We start from the raw sequence: 13,014 nt of genomic DNA, 5'->3' as shown, positions 1-13,014 counted from the left end.
TTGCTGAAGGAGCTGCCTAGTGTCTCATACAGTGGGTGAGAGGTATTCTCCATTAAGGATGACAGCTTGGCCATCATCCTTCTTTCCCCTGCTGCACAGCCCAGTACAGAACTTGCCTTCCTGATCAGTTTATCCAATTTCTTGAGTATGAGTCATACTAAGATTAGAGATTAGTGTTGTAGAGGTGGAATATCTAAAAACACAAAACAGCTTTGCTGTAATGTGGACCTCACACAACAAGGCTGCTTTATATGAATCAGTGTTGCAGAGGGATCAGGGCCAGATGCTTGGTGCAATGCAAAAATACATTTTGACTGTCCATTGCAGGGCACAACACAGTGCCATTTACATAATTATTTAATTACACCTAGTGGCAATTTCTCTCCTGGTCTGGTGCATAATATCATTTAACCATTTAAGAAATCTGTAGGAACGGTGGACTTCCGGTGTAGGAATCTGTAGGAATCTGTAGGAATCTGTAGACTTCCGGTGGTACGCACGCTGAGACGCTAGCCTAGTAGTTTGTTTGTAGCCTTTAGCTAAATAACTTTTTATATACGTATGTTTTAAACATATAATTTATACGTTAATCTTCCGTGTGTTGTTGATTTAGTTTTATTTTGTTTATCGTAAAAAAGCGCTTGTGTTTACTAACGTAAATTCGTGCTGTGTTGGAAACTAGGAAACTTCTGCTACCGGCATCCGAACGAAGCCCGGTTTTGTTTGTTTTTGTACTTCAGCGCATAAACATCATAATTATCCAGAATTAAAACCGTTTTCGGTCCGCACGAAGCGCGTTTGTGTTTGGTTGTGTTCTGTATTTCAGCTCTTAAAACACCTCTGTTTTGTGAGGAGTTATAACCGTTTCTGTTCGTAGGAAGCGCGTTTATTTGTTTTGTACACCAGCGCATAAACACCGTTTTCCTTTAGAATTACAGCCGCTTTTGTCCGAACGAAGCACGTTTGTGTTGGTTTGGTTGGTGGTTTTTGTATTCCAGCTCATCATCGCCTGTTTCATCCGGAATTAAAGCCGTTCTTCTGTGACTACCAGCAGAAGCGCCGGTGAATCCAACATAAACATCATCTCCAACTCATCTTGTAAAGCTAAGTATATTTCTTTGTTGTTATGGCCCCAGCAGGAGCGCTGTATCCATGTTCCGAGTGTAATATGTTCAGTTATTCCTTCTCCGTGTTTAGTGATAACTTTACATGTGATAAGTGTAGATTAGTGGTTAGTCTAACGGAGAAGATCTCAGTGTTAGAAGGGCGCATTCGGGCGTTAGAACAGACTACTACTAGTGAGGGCTTAGATTCAGCTGTAGCAGTCCCGAATGCCAGCAGTTCAGGTACAGAACCCCAGACTCCGGCATTAGAGCCCTCACAGCGGGGCGACTGGGTGACGTCTCGGCGACATAGTCGTAGGGAAAAGCACCGACCATCTCAGTTGCACGTGTCCAACAGGTTTTCCCCACTCAGTGAGCCACCCGCTGAGAAGCCTGTTAATGTAAGTGCTCTGGTTATAGGAGATTCTCAGCTCCGACACGTGCGTATTGCAACCCCCATAGAGACACCAGCAACCATAGTCACCTGTATTCCGGGGGCCAGGGCGCCTGACATCAGAGCAAACCTGAAAGTGCTGGCTAATGCTAATCGTAGATTTTCGAAGATTGTTATCCACGTCGGCACTAATGATGTTCGTTTACGGCAGTCTGAGGTTACTAAGAGTAATGTTAAAGAGGTGTGTGAGTTAGCTAGGTCGATGTCTGAGGCAGTAGTGTGCTCTGGCCCCTTACCGATTCGACCCAGTGGCGAAACCTACAGCAGGTTGTTGTCGCTGAACCGCTGGATGTCTAAATGGTGCTCAGAAAACTGCATCGATTTTGTAGATAACTGGTCCACCTTTGAGGGAAGGCCTGGTCTTTTGAAGCGGGATGGTGTCCACCCCACGTGGGAGGGTGCTGCTCGCATTTCTTGCAGCATAGGTGACAGGCTTTACCACCGCGTTAGTGTAGCGGCAGATAGTGTTAAATGACTATCCAGAGCCAAGACCAGGCAGCAGACTAACAGGCCTAACCGACTGTCTGCGAGTCGCCATCGGACGTCACCCGGAATCCTTAGGTCACAAACCATTGAGACTGTGTCTGTTTACCGTGGCAGGTGTAAGCCAAAACAAAATCAAAAAGTATGTCATAATAACTTAATTAAAATTAATCTAAATGAGCATCATGAAAACCCTAGTAAAGTTAAACTAAAGTTAGGACTTCTAAACATCAGGTCACTTGCATGCAAAACAGTAATTGTAAATGAAATAATTACAGATAATTGTCTTAGTGCCCTGTGTTTAACCGAGACCTGGGCTAGACCTGATGAGTATCTAGGTTTAAATGAAGCATCTCCTCCGGGTTACAGTTATGAACATAAGCCACGTCTTAGCGGTCGTGGTGGAGGAATAGCCGCAATTTATGATAAAGACATAGGTCTTACTGTAAAATCATCTCCCATAACAAACTCGTTTGAAGTTCTTATCTCTGACATAACCAATAAATGTTCATCTGATAAAAATAGTATGTTTAAACTGGTTACTGTTTATCGACCCCCTGGTCCTTACTCAGAATTTCTTAACGAATTTGCCGATTTTCTTTCTAAATTAGTCTTATCAACTAAGAAAGCTTTAATTGTTGGTGACTTTAATATTCATTATGAGGATAAGTGTAATCCACTCAAAATTGCGTTTGATTCTATTTTAGAATCCTTAGGCATCACCCAAAATGTAACAGGACCCACTCACCGCTGTAAACATACCTTAGATTTAATACTTACTTATGGTATAAACATAGACAACCTGGAAATTATACCACAGAATGACTTAATCTCTGATCACTCCCTACTAATATATGAAGTGTCCCTGTCCAATAATATACAGCAACCAAATCGTTTTAAATGTAAGCGCACTATTACATCTGCAACTGCAGCAGCGTTCATAAACTGCCTACCAGAATTACCAAATATATCAGCATCAGAACCTAAAGAACTAGATCAGGCAACTCAAAACCTAGAGACCGTACTGCGCACAACCTTAGATAACGTAGCCCCACTCAAAACTAAACTAATTAGGGAGAAAAAACTTGCTCCTTGGTACAATGACCACACATGCGCACTTAAACAAGCAGCACGGAAATTAGAACGTAAGTGGCGTCACACTACACTGGAGGTGTATAAGATTGCTTGGAAAGATGCTCTAACTGAGTATAAACATGCACTTATAAAAGCTAAATCTTTATATTATTCATCCCTAATAGAGAAAAATAAAAACAATCCTAGATTCCTTTTTGAGACAGTGTCCAAATTAACTAAAAACGTCAATGAAACTGAATCTAATATACCGCCCGACTGTACCAGTGATGATTTTTTAAAATTCTTTAATGACAAGATAGAAAAAATACGACTTCAGAGTCAGAGTGTGTCACTTGCCAATGTTAAGTATGGACTCACTCCGAGCAGCATTGGTGATAATAGTAACGAGTTAATCCAACTAAATTCCTTTAATCCAATCTCCCAAAATGAACTAACTGTGTTGATTAAATCATCGAAGTCATCATCGTGTATACTCGATCCTGTTCCAACTCGTTTACTTAAAGATTTACTCCCAGCTATTGTAGAGCCCCTGCTTACATTAATCAATGCATCCCTTAGCCTTGGGTATGTACCTAAATTGTTTAAAAGTGCTGTTATTAAACCCCTGATTAAAAAACCTAATCTTGATCCACATGTTTTATCTAATTATAGGCCAATTTCAAACCTTCCTTTTGTCTCAAAGATATTAGAAAAAGTCGTTTCCAAACAGCTATGTTCTTATTTGAATGAAAATTGTATTCATGAAAAATTTCAATCAGGATTTAGACCCAACCATAGTACCGAAACCGCATTAATTAGAGTAGTTAACGAGTTGTTAATGTCTTCTGATAATGGATGTGTCTCTTTTCTTGTTCTATTAGATCTTAGCGCAGCGTTTGATACGGTCGATCATAACATTTTACTGGAGAGGCTAGAAAATACAGTAGGTGTTAAAGGACTCGCACTCTCTTGGTTTCAATCATATTTGACTGACCGCTCTCAATTCGTTTATGTAAATAATAAATGCTCAGAAACTACAAAAGTAAAGTGTGGTGTTCCACAGGGGTCGGTACTTGGACCGCTATTATTTACACTCTATATGCTTCCACTAGGTGAAATTATTCATAAACATGGCATAAACTTTCACTGCTATGCAGATGACACACAGCTGTATATATCAGCCAAACCAAATGATACTGACACAATCAGTAAGATAGAAGATTGTGTAAACGACATAAAAAACTGGATGTCGTGTAATTTTCTTTTACTTAATTCAGATAAAACTGAGGTTTTACTTGTTGGCTCTAAAGCTGCAAGAGACAAGTTGTCTAACCTGGTGCTAAACTTAAACACGTTCTCTGTTACTCCCAGCCCAGATGTAAAAAACTTAGGTGTCACAATAGATTCAGATCTCTCCTTTGATACACACATTAATAATATTACTAGAGTTGCTTTCTATCATTTGCGTAATATCTCTAAAATAAGAAATATACTATCTGTTAATGACGCCGAAAAACTGATCCATGCGTTTATAACTTCTCGGTTAGATTATTGTAATGCTCTTCTAACTGGATGCTCTGGTAGATCCTTAAACAAACTCCAGTTAGTTCAAAATGCAGCAGCTCGAGTGCTAACTAGAACTAAAAAATTTGATCATATCACTCCTGTTCTATCATCTCTACACTGGCTGCCAGTTAAATTTCGCATTGATTACAAAATACTTTTACTAACCTATAAAGCGCTACATGGTCTGGCTCCACAGTATCTGAGTGAGCTTATTAATTACTACAACCCAGCACGTCCACTTCGTTCACAAGATGCAGGGTTACTTATAGTTCCTAAAATTAAAAAGACCAAAGCTGGTGGAAGAGCATTTTCTTACAAAGCTCCACAACTCTGGAATAATCTTCCTGCCTCTGTTCGGTATTCGGACACAGTCTCAATGTTTAAGTCTAAACTGAAAACATATTTATTTTCTCAGGCTTTTGATTAGTATAGACAAAGGCGCAGAGCTTGGGGGTTCTTGGTCATAGAAACTTGTGGTGATCAGGGATGTTGGGTCGCTGTCGTTCTGCCTCTCTTGTCCAATCACTCTGGTTTGGGTAGGAGAGGTGGGCGCTGATGTCCTGTGAAAGCCTTCATGACCTTGTTACCTGCTCGCTCTCCCTTTTAGTTATGCTGTAATAATTAGGGCTGCCGGAGTCTAAAACTCTCTGTAAAACTGTTTGTCAACTAGCATTGTACATTATTAACTACATTCTCTGTTGTTTTACCCCGAGGGCATTCTGATGGAAACCTGTTTACCCGCCGAGGTTAAGGATTAAAGTCGAGACTGCCGGGACAACGATGCTGCTCCTGTCAGATGTGACGGGTCTGGAGTAATTGCAACGACAAGAAATCACTACAGACTTTATTGAAGACTAGAGCGGATAACAACTCTATTATTATTTAATTGTTTATTTATCTATTTATTACCACTGTATGACTTTTAGATCATTCAATTCTGTGTTTGTATGATTTGTGTAAATCGTGTATTTATTTAAAGTATCCTCCAGACCACCCAAGAAGGATGGGCCCTGTTGAGTCTGGTTCCTCTCAAGGTTTCTTCCTGTAATTTTCAGGGAGTTTTTCCTTGCCACAGTCGCCCTCGGCTTGCTCAACAGGGGTTTTTGTATCTGTTGGTCCTGGATTTTGTAAAGTTGCTTTGAGACAATGTATATTGTAAAAAGCGCTATATAAATAAAGTTGACTTGACTTGACTAGGAATTTTTGTGCGTAAAGGGCATGGGCGCAAGCTTAAGCTGTACACCTGTAATCTCTAATCTCTCAGACGGCATTGCATCATTAACCATCATTTATCAATAGCTGATTTAAACATGGGATTACTTTGGCAAACCTTTGTCAAGCACCACAAAAACCATGTCCAGAAGCAGCATCAAATTCTATCTGCTTGTAGGCATATGGGATGGACCATCATACAGGGGAAATTAGTATTGTAGTTGAACAGATAAGTATTCCAGATTTTTTTGGGAAGAAATGGATGCCATGTGCTTTGGTCCAAAGAGGAAAAGGACCACCCAGACTGTTGTCAGCAACAAGTCCAACAGCCAGGGTCTGTAAAGGTATGGCGTCGTGTCTGTGGCAGAAGAAATGCAGAAAAGTATATTAAGATTTTAGAGCAAAATATGCTGCCTTCAAGATGACATATTTTCCAGAGAAGTCCAACCTTTTTTTTTTTTAAACAAGATAATACAAAACCACATGCGGCACTCATTACAAATGCATGGTATGGATACCTGGTCTGCCAGAAAAAATATGTGGAGAATCTTAAAAAGAAAAATGTGACAATGACAACCCCAAACTGTTGCACACCTTAAGATGTGTTTGCAGGAGTCTGGGGAAAAACACCTGAAACACCTTATTGCTTGGTATCCTTGTTGCCAAAACATCTTTTAAATGTATTAAGAAAGAAATGGCAACTTTACTAAGTGATAAATGCTTTACCATTTCAACTTTTTTTGAAATGTGTTGCAGGCCTAAACTGCAGGACGTATATTAAGAAATGAAATAAAGTTGACTAGACAAACCACAAAATATTTAATATATATTTATGTAATTAAATATAATAAAATAAAAGGCAAAGAAATGTAAAAAAAAACACTTGTTTATTTTTATTTTCCATACTGTCTCATTTTTATGATTTGGGGTTGTTCGCGACCCCTAGTAAATACATTTGCTAAAGTGACAAACTATCTAGCTTTCACTAGATAGGTCTAGTGATCACTTTATCTCTAGATAGTCTTCCCAGAAGAGTAGAGGATAATAATAGCAAATAATTAAAAAATCAAGTATTAATGCTCATGGTTATAGAATGAGATGTCTAAGACACAATAGTTTCTGATATCCAGGTGACTGCATACTTTTGGCCAAGTTTCTTCTCTGTGACTACTGAGAAACAAAAGGGACAGAGGGTGGCATAATTTTTAATAATTAAGCCTACATTCTTACCTTTAGCACTTGTCTTCTGTATATAATGTCTAAACTGGATTCCCATTATTTTCATCACTTTTGTGGGCTGTTTGCATCTGTCTAAAGCAAGGTGTTATATAAGGCAGCTCAGCACGGGGGATGTTGAACTCTCAGTCGGCTCTTGTACCCCAAACGAGAAGCCTACGCTCAGGAAGGGGGTCATCCCACTACCTCCATCTCCATTTTAAAAGAGGGGCTAACCACCCAGCTTGTGATGGAGGAGGAGGCTTACAATAGGCCAGTATTGCAGTGCAGAGAGCAGACAAAAGCTAATGTAGAGCCTACACAGTTGAGTCATGACTCCAGCTTGAATCAGCTGTAGGTGTTATCATAGTGCAGTTGTGTAACATACTGGGGGGCTGTAATCATGATGGACACAGGTCAGTTCTCCTCAGGCACATTGAGCCTCTCACAGGCACTGCTTTCTTACAGAGAGCTAATCCACTAGTGCATTTAAATTTGGCACTCAGTGAATTTAACACCCACGCTTATGTGAGCGTGTGTGCATGTTTGTCTATGCACATGTGTGAGTATTTGAAAAAAATGAACCAAATGACTGAAAGCTGGTAAAATAGACTTTAGCAGAGTTTTTTTTTTCTCCGAAAAGTAAAAAAATAAATAAAAAATGTCATACATCCAGTAATGTTACATCTTAGTTTTCTAAAAGTCTTTTCCTATTAAACTGCTATTCATTGCCAGTTGTCATTTTTTTCTGTAAGTCTATGACTCGCCAGTGCTGGTTCACACATATTCTTCCACCACAGCTTATACACCATTGTGGCTAAGCAGGATAGTGAAACAGATGAGTATGCTAAATGGAACAATAAGAAATATGTGTTAATGTACACAAAAAATTTACTCTTTTAAATAGCAGTATTTTTATTGTACATGTAGGAGAGGGTAACGGTGCAGATATTTTTTTTGTCTAATGTAAGAACATTTGTATTTCTAAGCTATTTTCTTATATACAGTGCCTTGCAAAAGTATTCAGCCCCCTTGAACTTTTCAACCTTTTGCCACATTTCAGGCTTCAAACATAACGATATGAAATTGTAATTTTTTGTGAAGAATCAACAACAAGTGGGACACAATCGTGAAGTGGAACGAAATTTATTGGATATTTTAAACTTTTTTTAGAAATAAAAAACTGAAAAGTGGGGCGTGCAATATTATTCAGCCCCCTTGCGTTAATACTTTGTAGCGCCACCTTTTGCTGCGATTACAGCTGCAAGTCGCTTGGGGTATGTCTCTATCAGTTTTGCACATCGAGAGACAGAAATTTTTGCCCATTCTTCCTTGCAAAACAGCTCGAGCTCAGTGAGGTTGGATGGAGAGCGTTTGTGAACAGCAGTTTTCAGCTCTTTCCACAGATTCTCGATGGGATTCAGGTCTGGACTTTGACTTGGCCATTCTAACACCTGGATACGTTTATTTGTGAACCATTTCATTGTAGATTTTGCTTTATGTTTTGGATCATTGTCTTGTTGGAAGATAAATCTCCGTCCCAGTCTCAGGTCTTTTGCAGACTGCAACAGGTTTTCTTCCAGAATGGTCCTGTATTTGGCTCCATCCATCTTCCCATCAATTTTAACCATCTTCCCTGTCCCTGCTGAAGAAAAGCAGGCCCAAACCATGATGCTGCCACCACCATGTTTGACAGTGGGGATGGTGTGTTCAGGGTGATGAGCTGTGTTGCTTTTACGCCAAACATAACGTTTTGCATTGTGGCCAAAAAGTTCGATTTTGGTTTCATCTGACCAGAGCACCTTCTTCCACATGTTTGGTGTGTCTCCCAGGTGACTTTTTATAGATATCTTTGAGAAATAGCTTTCTTCTTGCCACTCTTCCATAAAGGCCAGATTTGTGCAGTGTACGACTGATTGTGTCCTATGAACAGAGTCTCCCACCTCAGCTGTAGATCTCTGCAGTTCATTCAGAGTGATCATGGGCCTCTTGGCTGCATCTCTGATCAGTCTTCTCCTTGTTTGAGCTGAAAGTTTAGAGGGACGGCCGGGTCTTGGTAGATTTGCAGTGGTCTGATACTCCTTCCATTTCAATATGATCGCTTGCACAGTGCTCCTTGAGATGTTTAAAGCTTGGGAAATCTTTTTGTATCCAAATCCGGCTTTAAACTTCTCCACAACAGTATCTCGGACCTGCCTGGTGTGTTCCTTGGTCTTCATGATGCTCTCTGCGCTTTAAACAGAACTCTGAGACTGTCACAGAGCAGGTGCATTTATACGGAGACTTGATTACACACAGGTGGATTCTATTTATCACCATCAGTCATTTAGGTCAACATTGGATCATTCAGAGATCCTCACTGAACTTCTGGAGTGAGTTTGCTGCACTGAAAGTAAAGGGGCTGAATAATATTGCACGCCCTACTTTTTAGTTTTTTATTTCTAAAAAAAGTTTAAAATATCCAATAAATTTCGTTCTACTTCACGATTGTGTCCCACTTGTTGTTGATTCTTCACAAAAAATTACAATTTCATATCGTTATGTTTGAAGCCTGAAATGTGGCAAAAGGTTGAAAAGTTCAAGGGGGCTGAATACTTTTGCAAGGCACTGTATATACTGTATATATATATATATATATATATATACAGTGGGGAAAATAAGTATTTGATCCCCTGCTGATTTTGTAAGTTTACCCCCTTACAAAGACTTGAACAGTCTATAATTTTTATGGAAGGTTTATTTTAACAGAGAGAGGCAGAATATCAACAAAAAATCCAGAATACATTAAATAAAAGTTATAAATTAATTTGTATTTAATTAAGGGAAATAAGTATTTGATCCCCTACCAACCAGCAAGAATTCTGACCCCCACAGACCGGTTATGTGCCCATGAGGCACACAAATTAGTCCTGTCCCTGTATAAAAGACTCCTGTCACAGAATCAGTTTCTTCCATTCAAATCTCTCGACCACCATGGGCAAGACCAAAGAGCTATCAAAGGACATCAGGGACAAGATTGTAGACCTGCACAAGGCTGGAATGGGCTACAAGACCATCAGCAAGAAGCTTGGTGAGAAAGAGACCACTGTTGGTGCGATCATTCGAAAATGGAAGAAATACAAGATCACAGTCAATCACCCTCACTCTGGAGCTCCATGCAAGATCTCACCTGGTGGGGTAAGAATGATTCTGAGAAAGGTGAGGTCAGTCCAGAATTACACGGGAGGAGCTTGTCAATGATCTCAAGGGAGCTGGGAGCACAGTCACCAAGAAAACCATTAGTAACACACTTCGCCGTAATGGATTGAGATCCTGCAGTGCCCGCAACGTCCCTTTGCTCAAGAAGGCTCATGTACAGGCTCGTCTGAAGTTTGCCAATGAACACCTGAATGATTCAGAGAAAGCTTGGGAGAATGTGATATGGTCAGATGAGACCAAAATTGAGCTCTTTGGCATCAACTCCACTCGCCGTGTTTGGAGGCAAAGAAATGCCCGGTGGGGATGGTGTTCTTGGGGTCATATCCAGCATTTCTCTGCTCCCAGCTCCCTTGAGATCATTGACAAGCTCCTCCCGTGTAATTCTGGACTGACCTCACCTTTCTCAGAATCATTCTTACTCCACCAGGTGAGATCTTGCATGGAGCTCCAGAGCGAGGGTGATTGACTGTGATCTTGTATTTCTTCCATTTTCGAATGATCGCACCAACAGTGGTCTCTTTCTCACCAAGCTTCTTGCTGATGGTCTTGTAGCCCATTCCAGCCTTGTGCAGGTCTACAATCTTGTCCCTGACGTCCTTTGATAGCGCTTTGGTCTTGCCCATGGTGGTCGAGAGATTTGAATGGAAGAAACTGATTCTGTGACAGGAGTCTTTTATACAGGGACAGGACTAATTTGTGTGCCTCATGGGCACATAACCGGTCTGTGGGGGTCAGAATTCTTGCTGGTTAGTAGGGGATCAAATACTTATTTCCCTTAATTAAATACAAATTAATTTATAACTTTTATTTAATGTATTTTTTCTGGATTTTTTGTTGATATTCTGTCTCTCTCTGTTAAAATAAACCTTCCATAAAAATTATAGACTGTTCAAGTCTTTGTAAGGGGGTAAACTTACAAAATCAGCAGGGGATCAAATACTTATTTCCCCCACTGTATATATACAGTATATATATACAGGGGTTGGACAAAATAACTGAAACACCTGGTTTTAGACCACAATAATTTATTAGTATGGTGTAGGGCCTCCTTTTGCGGCCAATACAGCGTAAATTGGTCTTGGAAATGACATATACAAGTCCTGCAAAGTGGTCAGAGGGATTTTAAGCCATTCTTCTTGCAGGATAGTGGCCAGGTCACTACGTGATGCTGGTGGAGGAAAACGTTTCCTGACTCGCTTCTCCAAAACACCCCAAAGTGGCTAAATAATATTTAGATCTGGTGACTGTGCAGGCCATGGGAGATGTTCAACTTCACATTCATGTTCATCAAACCAATCTTTCACCAGTCTTGCTGTGTGTATTGGTGCATTGTCATCCTGATACACGGCACCGCCATTGGATGCACATGGTCCTCCAGAATGGTTCGGTAGTCCTTGGCAGTGACGCGCCCATCTAGCACAAGTATTGGGCCAAGGTAATGCCATGATATGGCAGCCCAAACCATCACTGATCCACCCCCATGCTTCACTCTGGGCATGCAACAGTCTGGGTGGTACGCTTCTTTGGGGCTTCTCCACACCGTAACTCTCCCGGATGTGGGGAAAACAGTAAAGGTGGACTCATCAGAGAACAATACATGTTTCACATTATCCACAGCCCAAGATTTGCGCTCCTTGCACCATTGAAACCGACGTTTGGCATTGGCACGAGTGACCAAAGGTTTGGCTATAGCAGCCCGGCCGTGTATATTGACCCTGTGGAGCTCCCGACGGACAGTTCTGGTGGAAACAGGAGAGTTGAGGTGCACATTTAATTCTGCCGTGATTTGGGCAGCCGTGGTTTTATGTTTTTTGGATACAATCCGGGTTAGCACCCGAACATCCCTTTCAGACAGCTTCCTCTTGCGTCCACCTCTTGCGTGGTTTGTCCTTCTTGGTGGTATGCTGACATTACCCTGGATACCGTGGCTCTTGATACATCACAAAGACTTGCTGTCTTGGTCACAGATGCGCCAGCAAAACGTGCACCAACAATTTGTCCTCTTTTGAACTCTGGTATGTCACCCATAATGTTGTGTGCATTGCAATATTTTGAGCAAAACTGTGCTCTTACCCTGCTAATTGAACCTTCACACTCTGCTCTTACTGGTGCAATGTGCAATTAATGAAGATTGGCCACCAGACTGGTCCAATTTAGCCATGAAACCTCCCACACTAAAATGACAGGTGTTTCAGTTATTTTGTCCAACCCCTGTATATATACAGTATATATATATATATATATATATATATATATATATATATATACAGGGGTTGGACAAAATAACTGAAACACCTGGTTTTAGACCACAATAATTTATTAGTATGGTGTAGGGCCTCCTTTTGCGGCCAATACAGCGTCAATTCGTCTTGGAAATGACATATACAAGTCCTGCACAGTGGTCAGAGGGATTTTAAGCCATTCTTCTTGCAGGATAGTGGCCAGGTCACTACGTGATGCTGGTGGAGGAAAACGTTTCCTGACTCGCTTCTCCAAAACGCCCCAAAGTGGCTCAATAATATTTAGATCTGGTGACTGTGCAGGCCATGGGAGATGTTCAACTTCACTTTCATGTTCATCAAACCAATCTTTCACCAGTCTTGCTGTGTGTATTGGTGCATTGTCATCCTGATACACGGCACCGCCATTGGATGCACATGGTCCTCCAGAATGGTTCGGTAGTCCTTGGCAGTGACGCGCCCATCTAGC

The 13,014-nt window shown here is 40.8% G+C and overlaps 1 protein-coding gene across 2 annotated transcripts in view; it reads left to right on the top strand.

Moving 5' to 3' along the window:
• The first annotated feature begins 498 nt into the window (after positions 1-498).
• Positions 499-13,014, top strand: part of LOC134324376 (uncharacterized) — a 109,866-nt gene continuing 97,350 nt past the window's right edge. Inside the window, exon 1 of one of the 2 annotated variants that reach the window (XM_063006202.1) lies at positions 499-1,768. In XM_063006202.1, coding sequence (XP_062862272.1) covers positions 1,127-1,768 — 642 coding nt within the window. In that variant the 5' untranslated portion in view covers positions 499-1,126. Of the gene's footprint in view, positions 2,576-13,014 lie in introns of those variants that run through there. The other variant, XM_063006203.1, reaches the window with a different exon arrangement.

This window comes from Trichomycterus rosablanca, chromosome 12, assembly GCF_030014385.1.
Source record: "Trichomycterus rosablanca isolate fTriRos1 chromosome 12, fTriRos1.hap1, whole genome shotgun sequence".
NCBI lineage: Eukaryota > Metazoa > Chordata > Actinopteri > Siluriformes > Trichomycteridae > Trichomycterus > Trichomycterus rosablanca.
The sequence above is the reverse complement of the archived record's forward strand: the minus strand, read 5'-3'. Positions and strand labels throughout refer to the sequence as shown.